This window comes from Berghia stephanieae, chromosome 14, assembly GCF_034508935.2.
Source record: "Berghia stephanieae isolate SIO BIC M18660-M18661 chromosome 14, UCSD_Bste_1.3, whole genome shotgun sequence".
NCBI lineage: Eukaryota > Metazoa > Mollusca > Gastropoda > Nudibranchia > Aeolidiidae > Berghia > Berghia stephanieae.
The window spans coordinates 1,278,128-1,303,127 of NC_088373.1; the positions used below are offsets into that span (position 1 = coordinate 1,278,128).

The 25,000-nt window shown below is 35.8% G+C and overlaps 2 protein-coding genes and 2 long non-coding RNA genes across 4 annotated transcripts in view; 3 read left to right on the top strand and 1 right to left on the bottom strand.

Annotated features, from left to right (window-relative positions):
• Positions 1-17,079, top strand: part of LOC144959441 (uncharacterized) — a 27,527-nt gene extending 10,448 nt beyond the window's left edge. The window contains exon 2 of the long non-coding RNA XR_013642625.1: positions 16,911-17,079. This is a non-coding gene — a long non-coding RNA (uncharacterized LOC144959441). The remainder of the gene's footprint in view (positions 1-16,910) is intronic.
• Positions 2,708-7,044, top strand: LOC144959437 (uncharacterized). Its single transcript, XM_078892022.1, has 3 exons — positions 2,708-2,930; positions 3,822-4,951; positions 6,161-7,044. The coding sequence occupies exon 2, from the start codon at positions 3,863-3,865 to the stop codon at positions 4,868-4,870; it is 1,008 nt and encodes a 335-aa protein (XP_078748148.1). The 5' UTR covers positions 2,708-2,930; positions 3,822-3,862; the 3' UTR covers positions 4,871-4,951; positions 6,161-7,044.
• Positions 13,469-16,213, bottom strand: LOC144959842 (uncharacterized). Its single transcript, XM_078892628.1, has 2 exons — positions 15,863-16,213; positions 13,469-14,792 (listed from the first exon to the last, which is right to left on the bottom strand). The coding sequence occupies exons 1-2, from the start codon at positions 16,077-16,079 to the stop codon at positions 14,539-14,541; spliced, it is 471 nt and encodes a 156-aa protein (XP_078748754.1). The 5' UTR covers positions 16,080-16,213; the 3' UTR covers positions 13,469-14,538.
• Positions 17,080-17,085: 6 nt separating the features above from the next.
• LOC144960065 (uncharacterized) lies at positions 17,086-23,523 on the top strand. Its single transcript, XR_013642749.1, has 4 exons — positions 17,086-17,146; positions 19,980-20,138; positions 21,451-21,611; positions 23,391-23,523. It is a non-coding gene; the product is annotated as an uncharacterized LOC144960065 (long non-coding RNA).
• The last annotated feature ends 1,477 nt before the right edge of the window (positions 23,524-25,000 follow it).

A 25,000-nucleotide genomic window follows, 5' to 3' on the forward strand; every position in this document is an offset into this window, starting at 1 on the left:
CATATTTTTGACCCATCATATCTACATGGTACTGTCTCGGTGTGGACCTCATTTTGAATATTAATCTAAAACCAGATAGAACGAACTTGACGTCCCTCGGCTGTTTTGTTATTGTTAGCCAGCTATTTAAATGAGTAGTTCTCATTAAATTGTGTAAATCGGGCAATAAACGATCAAGGCTACATATAGATAGAACGTCACTCGAGTACTTGTTACTGTTTTTTGCCATCCACGTTTATGAGTAATTCTCACTAAACTGTATTAACCAGACTATAAAAGTTCATGGTCACACATAGTTTTGTGTGTTGGTCCGTATATTTCCGGATGGCAATGTTGTGATCTCCTTTGCCAAGCGCACATTATCTAAAGTTTTGTGAGTCGTTACGCTATATCCGACTGGCTGAATGTTGTGAGTAATTTACGGAAGTGCACAGCATCAATATGAAGATTATTTATTCCTCACAGATTGTAACATAACTTGAAGAGTGTTTTTCACAAAACTCCCTAACGTTGCTTTTCCCCATTTTGAGATATTAAGGATTATTATTAGCCCTTCAACCCTCTGCTTACCAACTACATGAAAATCGTCACATTCGTTACGATACAACCAACATCTGTCTTATTCAAATTTCTTTTGTAAAATTTAAATAAGATGAAAAGTCTTTTGTAGAACATGTCTTGTGAAAGACATAATTTATCGCAAGAGTTTTCCTGCTATTGTGTTTGAGTGATAAAAATCTATTTTTGTGTTAGTTGGGTGTCAAGTTTTGGGGAAAATCCTGAAAATGGCTGGTAAGGAGAGGGTTAATTTCTCATTCAGTCCATTATTTTATCATATTTAAACTTCAAATTCACACAAACCTAGGGGAAATTCCTGTGCCAGTTGATGCTTAAAATATAATCTACATTTCAATGGGAGCGATCTATATTCATGCTTTCGTCCAACCAAGTCCTCAATCACGTGATTTGTTGATGTCCAACGATTGGAGGTTTCTTAACAAATGTAAACACGCTGCTTTGTTTATGAAACTTGTTAATATACCCGTGTGTCAAGCTGAACAAAATGACCAATCGTGATGTTAGATATTTCCAAAGCTTTGAAAACTTTTCATTATGTGGGTCACTTTGAGCACAATTTGCAATGTGACCAATGACCTCGAGCACATGGAAAACGAATATAGATCATGCCCATTTATCTCATGGATGGAAAATCTCAAAAAGTAGAAAAATCGACTTAAAGAGTTTTGGAAAACCAGCCTTCACGTATTGTCCTCAATATAGATAGAACGAAGATGACGTCACTCGGATCTTTGTTATTGTATTTTGCCATCCACGATTATGAGTAATTCTAACTAAACTGTATGAAGCAGACTCTAAACGTTCAAGGTGACACTTAGATTTGTGTGTTGGTCCCTTATACTTCCGGATGGCAATGCTGTGACCTTCTTGACGCATACTATCTACAGTATGAATAAAGATCGCAATGTTTATGAAACGCTGCCAGACAAAGCAAGAAAAAATACATTCAATTTTTTGTTTTAATCAATCTTCTTCCACTGAGCATCGACCCCCACACCTCCTAATTACCAGTAATCAAGAGGTCTGAGGTTCGAGTCCTAGACCAAGAATACCGATTTTTAAGGGATTTTAAAAATCTTGTTTGTTTTGTTTTTTCTTACATGTCTAGCACTGTTGCATATCCATTTATACAGATCTTCATCTTGTAGCATTGCCTGGTCCTGAATGGGATCGATCTATATTCAGGTTTTCGTCCAACCAAGTCATCAATCACATGATTTGTTAACGTCCAACGATTGGATATGTCTTCAGAAATGTAAACACTCTGCTTTGTTTATGAAAGTTGTAAACATACCCTTGTGTCAAGCTGAACAAATGACCAATCGTGGTGCTAGATATTTCAAAAACTGTTAACACGTTTCACTATCTGGGTCACTTTGAGCACCTATTCCAATGTGACCAATGACCTCGAGCACATGGAAATATAATATAGATAGTATGCGCTTGGCTAAGAAGCTCATAACATTGCCATCCGGAAGTATACGGACCAACGCACTAAACTGTGTGTATCCATGAACGTTTATAGATAGAATGCGCTTGGCCAAGGAGTTCACAACATTGCCATCCGGAAATATAACGGACCAACACACAAACTCTGTGTAACCATGAACTTTTATAGTCTGGTTAATACAGTTTAGTGAGAACAACTCACAAACGCGGATGGCAAAAAAAATAACAAAGGCCTGAGTGACGTCATCTGCATACTATCTATAGTCTGGTTAATGCAGTTCACTTTGCATTACTCATAAACGCGGATGGCAAAAAACAATAACAAAGACCTGGGTGACGTCAAATATATATATATATATATATATATATAATATATATATATATATATATATATATATATATATATATATATATATATATATATATTATGGCTTACTGACTTAAATCCTTTCACTTCCTAATCATCCAATCAGGACGCCTCGACTGCCTCTATAATCATCTGTGTCATTTCCTTCCATTGTTCACGGTCTTTTGCCGTGGATGCTAAGTTCGTAAGGTCTTCCTTTGATTTTAATACTTTGTTATTTTGAAGACGTTTTAGGTCTCTATTGAGAGTATGCTGTAAATGACTAGGGGAGTTAATTTTGACATTTTACACGGTTCAGTGCCTTGATGGAAGTGGAGATTTCTTCAAAATGGCGACCAATGCAAACATGGCAATGGACCCTGTTTCGAAAAAACGATACAAGGAAAAAATTGAAAGCGTGAATGGGATTGATCCCTATTACATACAATCGGAAAAATGGTCAAAGGATATCAAGATGTATCCTCCAATCACGTACCATCATATTTTTACTTATCTGGTGTTACGAGAAAGTTTCTGCACAAGTGAGGATTTCGGGGTAAGCCGGGTAAGTAAAGTTTGCATCTCATCTCATAACCCACATGGGATTCGCCTTTTCTTTTTTTTTTTAATGTAGACGTTTTGATGGTTTAAAAAATATGATAATAACTCAATAGTCTTAGAAGTTTTAAGATGTGTATATGTTTTTTTTTATATTTTGAATATTTTATTGATGTTTGAGTTGTCAGTATCCTTCGATTCTCACTCAGAAGAGCCAGATTCCAAGTCCAAGTCCAACCAATTTTCTCAGTTCAACTTGTTTTTTTTTCCAGGCAATTTTTTTTCTTCTATTTCTGTGTGGACATGAAGAATCTCAGTCTCTTGATCATTTTTTTTTTTTTCATATGATGATATTGAATGTTTATATTTATAGTCTTATGTTCATGTTCATCATAACATAAGAATCGTCGTACTGATGGTCTTCTACTTCTGCTTCTTTGTTTCACAATAAATTGAAACTTGTAACTAATGATACTCTATGGTGTATGTGTAAGTGTGTGTGTATGTGTGTGTGTGTGTGAGTGTGTGTGTGTGTGTGTGTGTGTGAGAGAGAGAGAGAGAGAGAGAGAGAGAGAGAGAGAGAGAGAGAGAGAGAGAGAGAGAGAGAGAGAGAGAGAGGAGGTCGCCAAAATTAATTAAAACCCTCAAACTCAAACGTGTTTATTTTAGAGTATTAGAGTCTGAGCTCCTTTTCCCCCTCTTGTCAGTAAAGTCAGTTGCTCCAAAATTTGATTAATAATTGCATTGTTTGATGTTCTTTTTATTAAGTGGTGAGGTTATTACTTTTACTTTTTTAAAACTTAAAACTTAAAATTACCTATTCTTATTGAGTTTGTCAAAGTAAGGCTAAGTTTGTTGATCTGACTTCATTTATTTTTCAATTTTTCAGGCACTAAAGGGCCTTGCTGCTTTTAACCAAGCATACAATGGATGGATACAATCCGATTTCTCCTCAGCAACACAAAGATACAACCAAGGATATACGGGGCCACAAAACAGACGCAGTTTGAAAGTAACATCGGGACCCCCCAAGGAGATAGTCTGAGCCCGATTCTGTTCACAATATACTTAGAACACGCTCTGAAAGAAGTTCGAAAAGTCATTCCAAAACCAACGACTCATATTGAGAATGCAATCCCTAGAGAAATCGCCTATGCAGATGATGTCGATTTTATTGGATCAACACCAGCAAATATAGACATCATACAAAATACCCTCATGAAATATAACCTCCAAGTCAATGCCAATAAAACCGAATTTACAACAATATCGAGGAACAAAGAGGAATGGAAAAGAACAAAGAAAGTCGGCTCACTAATTGGAGACACCGAGGATGTACAAAGAAGAAAACAGCTATCAAACGCCGCACTCAGTAAACTCACCAATGTATGGATTAGAGGTGACAAAATAAAGAGAAAAACCAAACTGAAACTGTACCATGCTCTTGTAAAACCGGTACTTCTGTATAACTGCGGCACTTGGGCGTTGACAAAATCCAAAGAAGAACATCTGGATGCCTTCCATCGCACACAGCTAAGAAGGGTACTGGACATCAAATACCCCAAAAACATCTCAAATGAATCACTCTATAAGATCACAAAAGAAAGACCAATCTCCCTTGACATTTTACAACAACGATGGCAACTTTTCGGTCACATACTACGCAGGGACAAAAACGTACCAGCAAACCAAGCCATGTCGGGATACTTCCAAAAACACGGGAACCTTTTCAGAGGAAGACCGATCACAACACTCCCCGTGATCCTAAACAAAAACCTCACAACACTTGGACAAAGCATTAGTCTCATAACGGCAGGGGACCTTGAAAATCTGAGAACCCTAGCAGAGGACCGGCAATATTGGAGACACCTCACACAGGAAATACTGGAAACAGCCAAGGCGACCCGATCTTTCGGTCGAGACGCGAAAGGCATCTAAGTAAGTACGTACAATGGATGGGTTAAAGAGCTGCTGGTTTTCCAACCTCCTGGATGTGACAATAAAATTGTGAAAGCAAAGGTAAATTCCTACAAATGATTTAATCACATTGATTGATGATTTTGATTCAAATTCATAGACGGAGAGTGAAAGGATACATTCGAAAAAAAAAGAGGAGGGTGGCAGTCTCATTATGGGAGCATATGTAGCAGTTCAATAGGCTATCCAATATTAAATTTCACAGTGGACCATTTTTGCAAAGGGATGCAAGGTTCCTTAACCAATTTTGACTAGTTTTTAAAAAGAAATGAGGACAAAGGTCTCCATGCTCAAAATCATGAGTGAAGCACTTTGGTGAAAGCTATAACTATAAGCCAGTATCGCAGAGGATTGCCATTTGAAGCCGCAATTTTATTACAAAAAACTGTAAATTTTATCACTTTTGCCGTAAAATTAGTCATTTTTGTATGTTGAGTTAACTGTTGGGATTCGGATAACATTATGTATCTTAATACAGATCATGTCGTCTTAAAGCATGGTCATCAGGAGGAGGCTTGGGCTTGCTTAAGTTCGAAGTAGACATAGACCAAAGATTTCCATGAAATACATTTCACAGATATTTCCTTTCATTAGTGAGTCGTAATGTCGCAACACCACCCGATAATGCGGCTGTTGTAGTGGTATATGTTTGGGTTGGTTTTTTTTGTGGCTTTTTTTTTTAATGTATTTTTTGTTTTTTAAATTTTATATTTATTTTTGTAATTCATGATGGTATAAATTGAATAAAAACACTCAATTTGAAAGGGGAAAAAAGGGAGTCATTTATCATAATGAAGAATCCTGGTGTTGAAGAGGTCTGTCTTATTTTGGTGTGATGAATTCAGTAATTGAGCTTCGTTTGCGATGTGAAACAATGCTCTGTTGCACAATCCTTGTGACTGTCTTGAATATAATATAGTTATATTTTATTATAATTTCTGTTTGTGTGTGTGTGTGTGCGCGCACGTTAATGCATAATTTATATTGGCAATTGTCTAAAAATAAACTTTTGGATTGATTGAAATTGATGATATGATGGCACAATTTGTTTTTGTGCAAGTTGTCATTGCTTCAATACCTCAATGGGTCTGAGTTCAATCAAAATGTACCAAAAGGGTGCAATTTTTTAAATCGTTTCCATACAGCCTTTCAATGGAGGAGGGGGGGGGGGGGGGGGGCTAAATAAAGAATCGTAAGTGTATGAACAGTGTGAAATCTTTTCTGATTTTATGTTTCCTTCCTTTATTTCAGGTTCTTCATTCAATGAGACTAAGCGAAAAGCCGGTGGAGGCATGGGCGATTGTGTCTGATGATGGACGTGTATGCTCGGCTCATTGCACATGTGTTGCAGGATTAGGAGAAGTTTGCACTCATGTTGCAACCATTCTCTTCTTCATCGAAGCCACAAACAGAGTAGCAGAGAAGGAAACCGTGACAGGTCGCCCAGCTTACTGGAAACCTCCATGTGGCCAACAGAATTGTGCAGAGAGTTTGAGGGCAGTTGACATAAATTTCACTGGAGCCCAGTCTCAAAGGAAAATACTTCTGAATGAAGAAAAGGTCAAAACCCCCCATCCAAAACCAAAATGTGTTGAACCCTCATCAGCCGTGAAGGAGACCTTCCTTAAAAAATTATCAACCTTATCTTCAAAGAGTGTTGTATTATCTGTTGTGAAGGAGCATCAGACTCCTTTCATTCCTTCGACCAAAATGCCTGTATTTTTTCGATCATTTATAAATGAAGAATTTATTGATCGTTCGTATGATGATATCCTTCAATATTGTGATAGTTTAGATTTTTCTTGCTCCCCTGAGCAATCATTATTTGCGGAAAAGGAGACTCGTGCGCAAAACAAATCAAATGTGTGGGAGGGGAGGATTACGGCCTCAAAAGTTTTATTCTGTATGTCGCACGAACATTTCCTTTTCCACTTCAATGAGCCTGTTAAATTCTTTGATTTCGTCAAAAAATGTATTATCAAATGTGTCTGCTGTTAAGTGGGGAATGGACAAAGAAAGCGAGGCATTTGATGCCTATGTTCATTCTGTCGATAGGTATATCCATCACAGTTTTACCTTCAGGCGTTGTGGTCTCTTTATAAAGAATGAGACACCTTTCATTGCAGCTTCACCAGACGGCATCGTTTATTGTGAGTGTTGTGGACAAGGATGTCTGGAAATCAAATGTCCTTACTCTGCTAGGGATCTTACAATTCGTAAGGCTGTCACATCCATTAGTAATTTTTGTTTAATTGTCAACACTACTACTTTTGAACTTAGGAAAGATCATCCGTATTATTACCAAGTGCAATGTCAAATGTATGTGACAGGCACGGATTATTGTGACTTTTTTGTGTGGACAACAAAAGATTGTTTCACTCAAAGGATCTCTTTGGACAAAGACTTTATTTTTCAAAACTTCAGAAGTGTGAAGAATATTTTAAAAAGGTTGTATTACCTGAGTTAGTTGCTCAGTTTTTTTCTAGACTAGTAAAAGCTGGGGAAGCTGCACCAACACCTTCTTCTCCCAATAAAAATAAACTATTCTGTATCTGCTGGAAATCAGAGTATGGAAAAATGATTCAATGTGATGGCAGTTGTGAAGAATGGTATCACGTGGACTGTGTTGGATTGTCAAGAGTTCCTAAAGGAAAATGGTTTTGTGAGACGTGCAAAAACACCAAGAGCAAACGGAGAAAATTGAATCAAGTCTCTTAAAAAGCCATTTTTAACGTTGAGATTTGCTCTTCGTGTTTTTTTTTCAATTATCACAAAACCATTTTCTTTTTCACTCAAAGTTAAATATATCATATGTATTATTACACTGTATTTTACAGAGCTGTCAACTTCTGTTCTTTCCCTCTGATTTTTCCATGTAAAGACATGGTCCTTTTAAAAAAAATAATTTATGCATCCAGTTTGATTTAAATATCAACTATTTTAAGTAGCCTGGTCCTTATTTTTGATTGAAATGGAAAGGAATGTTGTTAAAATTTAGATACAAGGCCTGCACAGTACTTTTGATTTCAGATGAAATTCTTAGTTTTAAAGTAACAAGCTTTATTTTTTTCCTCAAAGATCTAATCCTATTTTATTTAGATTTTATCATTAGTTTGCAGCTCTGTTTGAATTCAGCATTCTTCATTTGGAAACCGAAGCTATTTCATGAGTCCTTAAAACAAAGCGTAATAGATTTTATCATTAGTTTGCAGCTCTGTTTGAATTCAGCATTCTTCATTTGGAAACCGAAGCTATTTCATGAGTCCTTAAAACAAAGCGTAATAAACAAAAATGAGTTTAACAGCTTAATCATTTTTAAAAACATCAAACACGGAATGTTTCCGACTCAAAGCCTGTCTTCTGCCAATAACAAAAGGCCCCCAATACTTTACTATAAAACTGTAGAGAAAAAAATTTCTTGAAATGTAAACAAAAAGAAGCATTCAATTTGTAACTAAGGAATTCCAAATTGAGTGAAATATAAAACAATGTATAAAATTTGGTGTTTAAAAAAAGAGGGGGAGGAGGTGAACCCCGGAAGAATAGATTTAGGTGTGAAATTTTATCCGCTGAAATAAATCCAATAAGTGGTGATAATAATCCAGAACGAAACACATCTGATTAAAAGTAAGAGGACTAACCCCAGACTGGAAAATAACTGAACTATTGTCTCTTGTGATATTTCTAATCTTAAGTTTCTTAGGTTTGTGTTATTTCATTCATCGTTGGAGTAGATTTGTCAAGATTAGCTCACATTCGTGATCACTCCATTTCTAAAGGATCACTGTACATTTGTCATACTTCTGGATTATCATTTTCACTGCTTTATTGGATTTATTTCAGTGGATACATTTTATTCCAATTTCTTTTCTACCTGCCCCCCCCCCCTTCTCGTTTTTTTTTACACACCATATTTTATGCGTTGTTTTATATTATGCTCAATTTAGAACACCTTAGTTTTTAAAAAAGTAATTGAGCTGTCTGTTCTATTCATTTTTGTTTATTACTTTTTACAGTCCACAACTTCTAGCAGCTTAGTATCACTGAAAACAAAACAAAGAATCAGAAATGGCTAAATTTTCAAAACGTTTCCACTTTATTAGTAACAAAATGATGATGCTTATAGATGGATAGCACTGTATTATTATTAGTATATCATTATTAAATAAATGGGACAATAGGAGGACAGAGGTTTACGATACAAGCCGACACACTCACAATCTGATCAAGAGTCGTCTTCTCAGTTTCTGATGATATAACATAATCAATTGGTATTTTGGTGCTTAAAATGGATGATTTTTGTCTCATATTGCCTATTACCCTTTCAACATGAATTCTTAGATGTGCAAGCTTCCTTGTTGCTTCCAGGTCATAAGGGGAAAGTTGTTTTTTACCTCTTGTAAAAGCTGGTATCCTTAAATCAGCGCACATCAAACCCACACTTTCATGACAGTCAAAACCTCTATCAGCCATGACGATATCGCCCATTTCAAGATGTGAAAGAAAATTTGAATTTTCCACTATAAATTTATCACTTGTTCTTCCCCGTATCCATCAGATATAAAGCATACTGAACCTTGAGGGGTTATACCTATTAGATACTTAATTGTGTTATGACTTTAATAATGTGAATATGTCTGGACTCTTGCTTTTATATTTGAAGGTTGTTCAATAAAAACTTCAAAACAGTCTATAATTACTGCTACACGCTTCGAAAAGCATCTTACAAATTCAAGTGGCATTGACCTTTGCAATGCCTCTTTTTCTGGCCAGACAATAAGAAATTTTAGATTATAATACATTACATTTAAAACTCTGAGAAAAATCCTTGAAACCGTAGACTGGTCAATGGAGAACATATGGCCAAGTAATTTGTTTGGCAATCCTAACCTGATTTTTATCAATACTAATAAAATTTCCTGAAATTTAGTTAGTGAATTGTTTTTGTGTCGCAAAGATGGGGATATGTGATCAACGACATGCATCAGTATTTGGAATGATGTCAAACCAGTGTAGAACTTGACGTTGTCATCATTATTCCTGAATTCTTCTTCACTAAAAGAATTAAAAGACACCTTCTGTCGCAGAGATGAAATTTCAACAGTCATGTCATTAAGTACTGACTTTGTATTTTCAAGTTGATCAATCATTTCCATTGTGAGGTCTGTCTGTGTTCCCACATCTTGAAGCATAATTTTGTTACTGTCAATTGTGTCAGCTTCTCTTGGTTCGTTCATTTTTGTGTCCTGCTGGATAAATAGAAATCAAATATACTTTTACTTTTAACCTACCTACTCATGATTAAGTCATTTTTTAATTAATCTGTCATTCTCTATATATCAATGCAATTATTCATCAGAAGGGGTTAACATGATCTTAAATTGTAACAAGCTCTTTGAAAACTTTAAAAACAATGGAATATCAATTCTATGCTTTGTAAATAATGTTTGGACTCTCAATTCATGTTCCTCTTTACTGGGGCGGAAATGACAATATGGTGATACAAGCGATGTAAATCCCTGTGGATTGGTGAAATCATAGTTAACCATCTTTTCTCTAAACAAATTATTTTAATCTAGTAATTATATTTTTCATAAATTCACACTTTTTATATATGATCTTATTGATGGTTGTTATTTTTAATTTTACCTCTGTTTCTTCTGAATCAACCATATGTGTCTCAGTCTCAGTTTCATTCATCAAATGTGTTCCACTTTCTTTATTTTCAGGCAAAAATAAATTCTGTAGATAGACAATATATCTAAATAATAAAATCTTTATCATGCTGTGAAGGCACTTTTATATATAAATAAACACAGAAATAATGTTTGGACTATCCATTCATTTTCCTCTTTACTGGGGCTGAAATGACAATATAGTGACACAAGTGATTTAAATCCCTGTGTATTGGTGAAATCACAATAGGTCTTGGGTTCGTGTCCCGATGTGGGCAATACAAAGTTGATTCCTGAGAGAAGTCTGTTTACTCACACTCTCGCACCCAACTTGAGTATAAAATGAGCACCTGGCTGCCAGCAATGTAATGTTATAAAAGTGCCTCAAAAGCATTATAGCTAGTCCTTTATGTTGAGTGTTGTTGTATGTGCTTTGAGCATTAAATTGCTTGATATGATATGTGACCAACTTCCTTAAAATGATTTAATTTATGGTCAAAATGTTTATAATTTGGTTTCAACTGAAATATGTTTTAAATGGCGGCAAAAGATATATTGTAGGTTATTTCTATCACGTGACAAGAACTAAAATCTTAGTATTCCTAGAAATATGTTTTATAAAAGTAAACCAATATCACTTTATTAGTTTCTCTTTTCATCCTGAATTAGTCTGGGTGGGTTCATGACCTCCATAGTGGCAGGGCAAACCTTACTGTATCTTCAAATCCCGTATATCATGTTTTCCAATTGCCTTTTGTCTGTCTTGGAATGGAGATCACTTGGTTGTACCCTGGCAATACCTAGCAGGAGTGATCTCAATAAGTACTTTGATATGTACTTTTGAATTACATCTTTTCTATTTATAACAATCCCCTGTTGTCTTCCTTTTCTTGGTGCTTTAATTTAATTCTAGAACTTTTTACTTCATTTTCGCCTTTTTACTGGGCCGATATATTAATGTTTGCAGCGGATAAACCTTAAATCATTAAATTCAATCAATCTACATATATCATCTTTTGAGCGACATTAAATATAAAAACTCATCTTTTCTTTAAATAAATTTTTCAATCTCGTAATTGTATTTAGATAGTACACTTTTTATTTATATTTATTGATGTTATAACATAATTTTAACCTCTGTTTCTTCTGATCGACCATATTTGTCTCATTCATCATCAAATGTGTTCTCTTTTTTGTTTGCAGCACAAATGAATTCTGTAGATAGACAATATCTAAATAATAAAATCTTTATCGTGCTGTGAAGGCACTTTTAAATATAAATATAATTCACAAATTGTTTTACTGTCAATGTTGTATGCAAGTATAGCCTGATACTGATACCACTGACTCTGTGGTACTCCACTGTGAATGTCACACAGGCTTTTTCTTCTGTCTATCCTCATCATGGAATATGTTTGTAAGTCCAATACTTTCCTTCCCACGCACTCCCATCTATCGTCTCTCTGTCCCCGCAGTTTTTCGCGGCCACACATTTCACCCTTGACCGCAAAAGGCCGCAAAAGGTCGCAATTTTCGCTGTTTTTAGGCTAAATTGACGATTTTTGTTTTTTTAAAATAACAAAAGCTATGAAAAATTGTGAAGAGACGGCGACTTTCAATGCGAGCATCCAAAATTGGCACTAAATAACGGACAAACATGTCTAGGCCTAGCCTCCTACCTCTATGGCCTAGCTTAGGCTATTGGAAATCCCAAGCTTTGTTTTTCGCCTTTTTTCTTCTTTTTCCTGAAAAGCTCTGGAGTCCTTCATCCCATAATCCCAATTTCCTATTTTTATTTTATTGCATTCAAGAAAGAATTTTACTTTTAATAGTTTAATTCTTTTCATAAGAAATTTATCACATTTATCATTTATGTAAACAAAATGTGTTCTAAATTTTTTTCATAAAATGCAATTTTATTTTTAGCCACAAGTTGCACTTAGTTTTCATGATATGATTATGATTTTTCATGATTTTTTTTATGTTTCTCATTCAAAACCCATTAGGCATATATTCAGAAAAGTGAGTGGAGCAGGCACTCTATTGTCTTCTGGCACTTTTCTACTCACTTCATATCTTGTTGTTACCAACATAAGTGCCTGCTCCACTCACTTTTCTGAATTAAAAATTCACCCCATACACCGGAGCATACTCAATGTCTCAATCGTTTCTATGTTATATGTTTGTGATGAGAATATTGGATATTAAGCTTAACTGCTGGTCAAAATTACTTCGCGATGGTGGTGAACGAATCGGCGGTCTCAAGAAGTGGGTGAGAGAGGGATCTAGAAATGACTTTGAGTTTGAAACGAATATTTTGTGTTCGTGGATAGCTCACACGGTAGAGCCACGCTCTCACCTGCCAGGCGGAGTTGTCGTACCAATAAGGTCGCAGGTTCAAACCCCACCACCGCCGCGAAAATAATTTTTATTCTCTATTGTCTTCTGGCACTTTTCTACTCACTTCATATCTTGTTGTTACCAACATAAGTGCCTGCTCCACTCACTTTTCTGAATTAAAAATTCACCCCATACACCGGAGCATACTCAATGTCTCAATCGTTTCTATGTTATATGTTTGTGATGAGAATATTGGCTAATAAGCTTAACTGCTGGTCAAAATTACTTCGCGATGGTGGTGAACGAATCGGCGGTCTCAAGAAGTGGGTGAGAGAGGGATCTAGAAATGACTTTGAGTTTGAAACGAATATTTTGTGTTCGTGGATAGCTCACACGGTAGAGCCACGCTCTCACCTGCCAGGCGGAGTTGTCGTACCAATAAGGTCGCAGGTTCAAACCCCACCACCGCCGCGAAAATAATTTTTATTCTCTATTGTCTTCTGGCACTTTTCTACTCACTTCATATCTTGTTGTTAGGCATATATTGAAATATAAAGCAATAATAATAATAATGCTCAAAATTGGATAGTAAGTAGAGAATACAAATTTAATGTGCCCCCATTGGAAAATGGATTTTGTTTCTCTTTCCTTGTGAATAGTTAGTTTTTTCCTCTCCTTAATTAGTTTTTCAAATTTTGAATTTTTTATGTGATTGTTCACTTTGATTTCCCAAATTTTAAGAAGCTAAATAGTTAATAAAATATTTTGATTACTTCCTTCTTTTTTTTACTTACTTACTTACTATGGCTATTATTATTAATATTATATTATTTCAAATCATTCAAAATGTAAATAAATTCATGTTGACATGTTGAGACATCAATATTCTACAAAATGCCCTATTTGTGTCAATTTTTTACCTTACATGTTGTTTTAATTGTTTGATTTTTGTAAAACTAGCGGCAATTTTTTGGGCAAAATTTTGCTATTTTTTATGGCAAATTTTGGCACATTTTGGTGTTTGAAATGGCAAAAATTCCGTGGGGACAGGTCTCTTTACATGTCCGAACCATTTCAATCTTTATTGATAAATTTTTCACTTCAGTCACCCTTCGGTTTAGTTAATTTCTCACTTTATCTTTTCTTGTCCAGCCAAGTGACCATCTCAACATCCTCATTTCTGCCACCTCAACTTCTGTATCTTGTTTCTTTATGGGGTACAACCCAACAGCTTGTGAGGCCGGTCACAAGCCTGGATAAATGGGTAGTGTTTGCTCAGGATGGGCATTCTGGCAGTAAAACTCAAGCCACAACTAACAAATGAATGAAACTCAGCTTTGCAATGCGGCTAATCATTTTAAAAAAAGAACTTTTATATAGCATAGTATCCACTAAACATGCTCAAATTCAAAGCGCTTTACAAATAGTCCCTGATTATCAGCAACACGTACCATGTAGGACGAGACATGGCTCATTTTTACACCTGAGTACGGTGAGAGAATGTGCATAAAGAGCAGTTCCAAGGACTCAACTATGCGCCACTCAGAGCGGGGCTCGAAACTAGGACCATCTGACAGGTTATTTCAGAATCTCACATCAGTTAAATCAAGATGATCAAGAAGATAAAATTTTACCAAGGGACGCCCTAATGGAAATTTGATTTTTAAGTAAATTTTCATTGGTATTTTTTTTTTTAGGGGGGAAAATAGTGGCCAAAACATTAAACCTTACTTTATTTTCAAAACGTCTCAACTGGCGTAAGTGACGATTCATGCCAATTGTGGTGTTTTTCCCCAGATTTGGTCTTGAAAGATTCTTATTTGGAATCCAATCAGGGTCTGTATCCATTCTGTAGTAAGCTGGTCGACCTGTAAAGAATGAAAATTTTGTCATATTTCTCCTTGATGTTTACATAATGCTAGATTTAAGACCTGCCAAAGTCGACAAAGATCTACATATCTTTGTTTTAAAAAATCTGAATTTGAAAAGGAAAAATCTGAAAGTCATCAAAATGCAAGATTTTCACTCTTATTTACATGAATTGCCTTTTTAAGATGATAAGAATGTAGAACTACGGTTTTAGACAATTTCCTCGCAATCAGGCACTTTAAGAAAGATGTGGCCTCTCTGAGAGGAGTAATTTTACCAATGCTTTATTAACTAGACATTTTATGTTGCTGAAGAAAGGTGACAGACACATTTTTAAAATGTTCATGGTCACACAAAATGTCATTCGATGGGTTACGAACCACTTACATTGAACTATTGCAGGGGAAATTGTAAGTGAAAAGAATGGACAAACACTTTATAAAAATCTATGACTACGAATTAACTCGTGTTAGATTTGATATGATGTGAGATATGATTTTTTTAAAGTGTAGAAAATATTCTTGCCTATTTTTAGTGGGCTATTGAAATGCATAATGTGGGATAAATTAGCATGGAATAGAAGGTGAAAGCATGGGATTCGACTTTAATTTTTTTTTTAAAACATTTTTCGTATCAAACAAGTCTTTCATATAACCGTGTAGGTTGGATGGTTCAACGTTTTGAAAATGAGTATATGTGTCATAGATTTGATATCTGCCAATCACAGTTTGACTGGAGATCCCCCTTCCTAAATGTCACTTCTCACTCTATTCCCCTGTCCGGAGGTAAAATAAACATTTAAATTTTTTTTTTTTTTAAATACCCCCCCCCCCCCCCCAATAATTGATTAAAATTACTCCGCCCGCCAGAGTCCATGCCCTCCGAAAGTGCCAACAATCACACGAGAATCGAGAACGTGAAAGAGTGAATAAAGTGTCGAATCGTAGAGCCTCAGTTCTTTGTAACAAAGTAAATGAAAGAACAAACAACCTACGGCCTTGTATCAAAACTCAATATTTATTAGTAGTCAAATGAAACAAGTTTAATTAAGTGAAGGAAACAATCTTACCTGAGACAAAGTGGTCAGAACACACTTGGTGGTAGTATTTGATATTTTCAACTGTGATGTCTGCTCTGTTGATGGCCTTCAGCCACAGTCGTTGCCTTTTCTTTGTTAGCTCCAAAATTGAGTTTCCTTCGTCATATTTTACGGTCGGAATCCCATAGAGAGATAATCCTTTCATTTTAGATTTATTGCATCCATAGACAGCACAAATTCGCGGCATTTTTGACAGTTTTGTGTTGACTCGGCCACACTCAGTCACTCAGTTCCTAATGTAAACAACTCGATCGGAAGTGAGAAATCTCTTCCTACAAGGGAAGTAACCGTGGATGGTAAATGCGTGACGTCATCGGCATACTCTCAATTGAGGACAGTATGAATGGACGTGGGTGGTCTACCTTGATATTTCTTGTTTCCTGAGTATATGCCCAAAAAGCCGCCATCTTGCCTCCAGGATTTGAATGGATAAGGGTCTTTCATTACACTTTCATTTTCCGGTCAACACGGCTGACACCTGTTGACACTGAGCCTCCGCTCAGTGAATTGTCTTTTGCCTCACTTGTCAAATGCTTTTGGAGGATGAAATTATATATATATATATATATATATATATATATATATATATATATATATATATATATATATATATATATATATATATATATATATATATATATATATATATATATATATATATATATATATATAGTATGCGCTTGGCTAAGAAGCTCAGAACATTGCAATCCGGTAGTATAACGGACCAACACACGAAACTATGTGTAACCGTGGACGTTTATAGACTGGCTCATACAGTTTAGTAAGAATTACTCATAAACTTGGATGGCAAATAACAATAACAAAAACCTGAATGACGTCAGCTTCATACTATCCATCCATCTATCTATCTATCTATCTATCTATCTATCTATCTATCTATCTATCTATCTATCTATCCTCACCTGTTTTTAAGCCGAAACGAGCGTTTCCAAGTCCTTCATTTCATCAGTCGACATTTTTATATTTTACCATTCTTTATCCAATACTTTGATCACAGGACCTACCTCGTCTAATAACCACATAGTTTACCATGAAACTAAAGGAGATCAACAAGTTACTCTTCTCAGGGTTCATCACCCTGGCTGTGGGCTCCGTTCTGACGATCGCGTGTTGTATCATGTACGGGTGGCTGGAGAGAGATGAATTTCCCGAAGCCACCTACAGCCTCTGGGATGTCTGTGTTAGAACTGGAGGTACTGAGGTGTGTGTTTCCTTCGATGACGAACCAGGCAAGTAACATATTAACCAGTAGATTTTTGACCAATCAAAACATAGAATTTGTGACACACCTTCACACGTGCTCGGACAAACATAGTTGGTTGTTTATAAACAATAACATGAATGAAATCGACCCCTCTCTGTTCATTGTTACTGTTACTGTCCAACGATTGGAAAGTTATTCAGAGATGTAAACACGCTGCTTTGTTTATGAAAGTTGTAAACATACCCAGGTATCAATCTGAACGAAATGACCAATCGTGATGTTAGATATTTCAAAAGCTGTGAACATTTTTCACTAAGTGGGTCACTTCGAGTACATTTTGCAATATGACCAATGACCTCGAGCACTTGGAAAGTTAATATAGATCATGCCCATTGGGTGACTATTATCATTTGAGATTCTTAATCATATTATAAACGTTTAAATTTACACATAGTTTTCTGTTTTGGTTGCATTGATCAAGCGGTAGAATTGTGGGTATTTTACTTAAACAAATAGTAAAGTGAACTGTGCCATTGTTTACATTATGACGACTGTCTGAGAGGCGTAGTTATCTAAGTGTCTATTGCATGGTGGGATAGATAGAATGAAGTTGACGTCACTCGGGACTTTGTTATTGTTTTTTGCCATCCACGTGTATGATTATTTCTCAGTTAACTGTATTATCCAGACTATAAACGATCAAGATTACACACTGTTTTGTGTGTTGTCCGGATGGCAATGTTGTGAGCTTCTTAGCCAAGCGCACACTATCGATAGATAGTGATGACTTAGTTGAATAAAAAAAAAAGAACACTTTTGCAATAGCGTAATACGGATGTCCTATCCCGTCCTAAACGTTGTTGTTGTTGTTGTTGTTGTTGGTGGTGGTGGTGGTGGTGTTGTTGTTGGTGGTGTTGTTGTTGTTGTTGTTGGTGTTGTTGTTGTTGTTGTTGTTGGTGTTGTTGTTGTTGTTGTTGGTGATGTTGTTGTTGTTGTTGATGTTGGTGTTGTTGGTGTTGTTGTTGTTGTTGGTGGTGTTGGTGTTGTTGGTGTTGTTGGTGTTGGTGTTGTTGTTGTTGTTGTTGGTGGTGGTGGTGGTGTTGTTGGTGTTGTTGGTGTTGGTGTTCTTGTTGGTGTTGTTGGTGTTGGTGTTGTTGGTGTTGTTGGTGTTGGTGTTGTTGTTGTTGTTGTTGTTGTTGTTGTTGTTGTTGTTGTTGGTGTTGTTGTTGTTGTTGTTGTTGTTGTTGTTGTTGTTGTTGTTGTTGTTGGTGTTGTTGGTGTTGTTGTTGTTGTTTTGGTGTTGTTGGTGTTGGTGTTGGTGTTGTTGGTGTTGTTGTTGTTGTTGTTGGTGTTGTTGTTGTTGTTGTTGTTGTTGGTGGTGGTGGTGTTGTTGGTGTTGTTGTTGGTGGTGTTGTTGGTGTTGGTGTTGTTGTTGTTGTGGTTGTTGTTGTTGTTGTTGTTGTTTGTGTTGTTGGTGTTGGTGTTGTTGGTGTTGGTGTTGTTGTTGTTGGTGGTGTTGTTGGTGTTGTTGTTGTTGTTGTTGGTGTTGTTGGTGTTGTTGTTGTTGTTGTTGTTGTTGTTGGTGTTGTTGGTGTTGTTGTTGTTGTTGTTGTTGTTGTTTTGGTGTTGTTGGTGTTGGTGTTGGTGTTGTTGGTGTTGGTGTTGTTGGTGTTGTTGTTGTTGTTGGTGGTGGTGGTGTTGTTGTTGTTGTTGTTGTTGTTGGTGGTGGTGGTGTTGTTGGTGTTGTTGTTGGTGGTGTTGTTGGTGGTGGTGTTGTTGTTGTTGTTGGTGTTAAGCGCTTTGAGATATGTGAGTGGAGATTACTCTAAATTAAACTTGGTTAAGAGCAATGATCATGGGAAATCCGTAGAAGTGCCCTTTTCAACAAATATTCATATTTATTTCATATGTTCATTATACACAGTCTCCTCCGACCTATCACATTAGTCATTAGTACGGTATTTATTATAACACTCTTTCTGTAGTCTCTTATAGGAATAAACCACTCGAGCTAAAAATACATTAACAGATTGTGACGTGATCGTGCTATTGGTTTAAAAATAAATCTAAATCGAAGGTCAAGGTAAGCAGTCATTTATCGAAAAATCAATGACTTCCGACCTTCACCTTATAAAATAATTTTTCCATCTCTGCAGCCAACGCTTTGAAACGAAAAGTCCTATAAATAGAATGAAGTTGACCTCACTAGGGTATCTGTCATTGGGTTTTTTTTTTGCCATCCACGTTTAAGAGGATCTCTCACCAAACTGTATTAACCAGACTATAAAAGTTCATTGTTACACAAAGTTTTGTGTGTTGGTCCGTTATACTTCCGGATGGCAATGTTGTGATTTTCTTGGCCAAGCGCACACTATAGATAGAATGCGCTTGGCCAAAGAGTTCACAACACTGCCATCCGGAAGTATAACGGACCAACACACAAACTCTGTGTAACCATGAACTTTTATAGTCTGGTTAATACAGTTTAGTGAGAACAACTCATAAACGCGGATGGCAAAAAAAAAAAAACAATAACAAAGACCTGTGTGACGTCATCTTCGAACTATCTATATGAAGCCTTCCATTTTTCAAAAATCTTCCATAAATAGGCCTTAAAGATAGTTCGAAGTTGACGTCACTCAGGCCTTTATTATTGTTTTTTGCCATCCGCGTTTATGAGTAATTCTCACTAAACTGTATTAACCAGACTATAAACGATCATGTTTACACACAGTTTTGTTTGTTGGTCAGTTACACTTCCGGATGGCAATGTTGCGAACTTCTTAGCCAAGCGCATACTATCTATACAAGCTCGAGTCGTTTTGGTTGTCGTATTGTAACTGTTTCACTGTTCGTCTCCAGCTTGGTTGAATGCTGTACGTCGTATGATTATCACGGCAATCATTCACAGTGTTATCGCCAGTCTCATGGCCTTGTATTTCATGTGGAAAACTTCCATGACTGGAATTCTGTGCTCCAGGGGGATTTTGTTTGGTGTTCTCATCGCTGGAATCATTTCCGGTTTGTTGGTGTTATTATTATTATTATTATTATTATTATTATTATTATTTATTATTATTATTATTATTATTATTATTATATTATTATTATTATTATTATTATTATTATTATTATTATTATTATTATTATTATTATTATTATTATTATTATTATTATTATTAATATTATTATTATTATTATTATCATCATCATCATCATCATCATCATCGTCATCATCATCATCACCATCATCATCGTAATTGTTATCATTATCATCATCTTCATCATTGCAGTTATCTTTATGTCATCGTCAATCATCATCGACATCACCATCATCATCATCATCATCATCATCATCATCATCATCATCATCATCATCATCACCATCATCATCATCATCACTTTCGCAATCACCATCAACATCGTTATCAATTTATGCCAGCATCAACTTCATCATCATCATCATAACTACTGTCCCTGTCACCATTACCATCTACATTCATATATCGAATACACCCATAGTTATTCAAAACTATCGCACCCCTCTCTTTATTCTATGTCTCTTCAAAATGTTTTATTTTAGAGTAGAAGGAATATTTATGCGTATGTAAACACTTTGTGTATGTGTATGCGGATAAGTTTCCTGGTATGTGTGATTGAGTGTACGTGATATGGGTTTATATGTTTGTATGTGTGATTTAGTGTACGTGGTATGGATATGGGTGTATGTGTTTGTGTGTGTGATTGAGTGTACGTGGTATGGGTGTATGTATTTTTAGTGTGAATGCTAGTCTTTATAGTCTGAATGATTGGTAAGCGCCATAAGCACTTGTCAATGGATTAGTTTTTAAAAATATTTTTTTAAAATTCCCTTTATTCATCCCCAAGGGGAAATTTGTCTTTATTGTCTATTCGGCTATAGTGAGTCTATGTGGTCTAGTGGTATGACACTCGCTTTCGAATCAAAAGGTCCTGGGTTCGAGCCTCGCGCTCGGCGCATAGTTGAGTCCTTGGAAAAAGCTCTTTACTCACATTCTCTCAACGTACTCAGGTGTCAAATGAGTACCTGGCCGCTAACAGCGTGGTATTTGTCCGAAAATTTGTAATATTGCCTAACAGGCGTCAAGTCCCGTCCTACATGTTAAATGTTGCTGTTGACCAGGGACCCCTCGTAAAGGGCTTTGAGCACATTTTGTGAATATTGCGCTATATAAAGCTCAATTAAAGCTAAATTATTCCAAGGGAACACTGGAATAGCCCAATATATTATACTATAATATGTTTAATCTGAGAATGGCCTGAGGTCTCCATGTTCAACATCTCCCATCTCCAGTCCTCCTCCAGACAATTTCCAACAGTGTATACGGAACTATGTAAGACACGAATTTCGGTGACGAGGTAGACCTGGCCCACGCCTTCTACCTCCACGTCACAGCCTCGATTTTGGTACTGGTGGGGTCTTTGATGGTCTTTTATTGCTTCAAGAAAGGACAGGTAAACACGTAACTCAACACTTAACCGATCTCCTTACCGATCATTTTCAGTATATTTCCCAAAATGGCAGGCTTACTTACCCAACAGAGACATTGGTTCTTTTCGATTTTCGTACTGGTGGGGTCTTTGATGGTCGTTTATAGCTTCAATAAAGGACAGGTACACACGTAACTCAACACTTAACCGATCTCCTTACCGATCATTTTCAGTATATTTCCCAACATGGCAGGCTTACCCAACAGAGAAATTGGTTCTTTCGATTTTCGTACTGGTGGGGTCTTTGATGGTCTTTTATATCTTCAAGAAAGGACAGGTACACACGTAACTCAACATTTAACCGATCTCCTTACCGATCATTTTCAGTATATTTCCCAAAATGGCAGGCTTACTTACCCAACAGAGAAATTGGTTCTGTAAATTTAAAAAAATCTCTCTATAAAACAACTATATGTTCTTATTAATTAAACAAAGATAATTCTTCAAAGTTTATGATGTACAAAATAAATCTGGAAAAGAAAACAAATTATATTGTGTCGTAACAAATATTATGACGATTTTGCTCGAAGTGGTATGGAGAGGGTTAAAAACGATTTTATTCCAGGGTAATCTTGTAGAAGGAACGACATTCGTGTTTTCAGCCAGCCATTTTTATGAGTAGTTCTCACTAAATTGTATTAAATCAGATTTTTAACATTTAAGGTTACATATATTTTGTTGGCACGTTATATCTGGCTGGCAGATGTTTTTTTTTTTTTGTGCTCGGGCAAACATAGTCGGTTGTTTTTAAACAATAAAGTGAATGAAATAGAAATTTTTGTCTGATCATTGTTATTGTTTTTATACCACCGGATGTTTGACTAGTTCTCACACGATTTTCTCGATCATATTAAAACGTTTAAGTTTAAACATAGATTTCTGTGTTGGTTTTATTCATCAAGCTGTAGAACAATGGGTATTTTACTTAGATACATACCACCAATATTAAAACCTGTGTAGTTTGCTATGTTTACCAATCATAGACACCTAGATAACCACGCCTCTCGGACAATCGTCATACTGTAACGATGGTATTGATTAGTAAACATAGCAAACCACACAGGTTTTTCTATCGGTGGCACGTGTCAAAGTAAAATACCCGCTGTTCTACCGCTTGATCAAAATAATCAACACAGAAAACTTTGTGTAAATCTAAATATTCATAATCTGATACAGAAAATGGTGTGATATTAAGTCAACCATTTGGTGGTTGGAAAACAATAACAAAGATCAGAGAGAAGAGAGAGGTCGATTTCATTCACTTGATTGTTTTTAAACAACCAACTACGTTTTTCTGAGCACGTGTGAGGGTGTGTTACAATTTTCATGTTTTGATTGGTCAAAAATCTAGTAGTTAATTGTCATTGTTTACTCTATGATGACTGTCCGAGAGGCGTGGTTATCATAGTGTCTATAATGATGAGACTATTGTACTGTTAGGGGAAATTTGTCACCGTTATATAATGGATGGTGATGAAATTGGTGGTGATGATGATGATGATGATGATGATGATGATGATGATGATGATGATGATGATGATGATGATGATGATGATGATGATGATGATTGATGATGTGATATAAATCATGATGATGACGATGATATGATGATGAAGATGATGAGATGATGAGATGATGATGATGATGATTGATCTTTTATGGTACAAATGAGATGACGATAATATATGATGAAACCTAACAAATGACATCATTACCTATACTTTATCCTTTTTTCCTAACCAGGTATCCAGCATCCCTGAGGTAGTAGCTACGACTACAGTCACCATGCATACATATCCTACAACAGGACAACAAGGCTACTATGCTCCCTATCCCCAACCACCACCTCCAAATGGAGCTGTACCACCCCTCTATCCACCACTTATATGGGATGGAACCCAAAGCGCCACCGCATACCACCACTCTCTCGCAATGCATATTAAGGAGCACGCACAAAACATACCAAACAGCTGAATCAGTCAGCCTCACAGTTTTCGAGCATTCATCTTAATATATTATATTTTGACAGATTATTTTGAGAAATTGCCCTGGCATACTTGACCACGAAAATTTTATATAGTTATTTTCAAAGGGAAGTAGACAGTTTATATGTTTTTTATTATCACAAGTAAGAGAGAAGAAAGTGGTACGTTTGGTTGGGGTTCCTGACCCCCCATAGTGGCCAGGGATGTACTTACTGTGTCGTATATCCCTTTATATCTGTTTTCCAACATGCTTTCTGTCTTTGTCTAGGAATGAGATTACTTGGCTCTGTCCTGACCCTGGCCGGCACCCTGGCTGAGAGGGAAACAGTCAAATGTATAGTTTGTTTTCGGAGATGAAATTTTTTTCCTTGAAAATCATCTCTCTGTTTTGCACTGTATTATGTTTTGTTTACATATTATATATGATTTGTCAATATTTGAGTGTGTTCCTTTTAGTGTAGATCTGTGCTTGTGCCTGGATGAGATTTTTATGTGATCTCAAAGTACTTTGATAATGTGCTCTTGGAATCTACACCTGTCTCCTATTTGAACCAATTCCCATTTGTCTTACTTTTTATGACAAGAACTCATTTTTGATAATAAATTTGACCTTCTAACTAAACTTGGCAATATCTCAGTTTAAACCTTTTCACCATCCGACTGATTATGTTACTCACTGTAACGTATAATTGTCTTGAATGCAAGCCGATGCCGACCAGACAAAACTGTTAGGCCCTCCATTTTCTGCACACTATTCACAATAAATCTGCCATTGTTTTTAAAAACACAGTAGAATGCAATGTTAACCAAATATCTAGCTCATATTGTTTTTTTTTAAACAAACGGCAGAAATCTAGTCCGAGTGACAATCTAGTATAAAGATGGAACAAACTAGATGAGACAAAAAAATATTAAATTTGAAATTAGAAAAAGAAGAAAAAGACGAATTTGGAGATTTGCGACCATCAATTGCTTCAAAACGATATATGAGGCCCACCGTCTTGACGCTGGATTATGCCGGGATGGGCTATGACTTGGAAAACTTTATTTTTATTTTTAGCCACAGCTTTGGATCTTTGGCGTTTATTTATATTAATATAGTGGCCAAGTGGTCAAGAAGGGTTATTTATTTATTAATTTATTTATTCGATAATTTGCCTACTTATTTTTCACTATCTATTTATTATATTCACACACACACACACACACACACACACACACACACGTATATATATATATATATAGGTATCTATTTAATTAGTTTTTGAAGTTTCATTTGGTTAATAATTTATTTTACATGTATTGATTGGAAATTATCTGTAAATATGATATGTTTCATATTGACATTTGCCTAACATAAACCTTTAA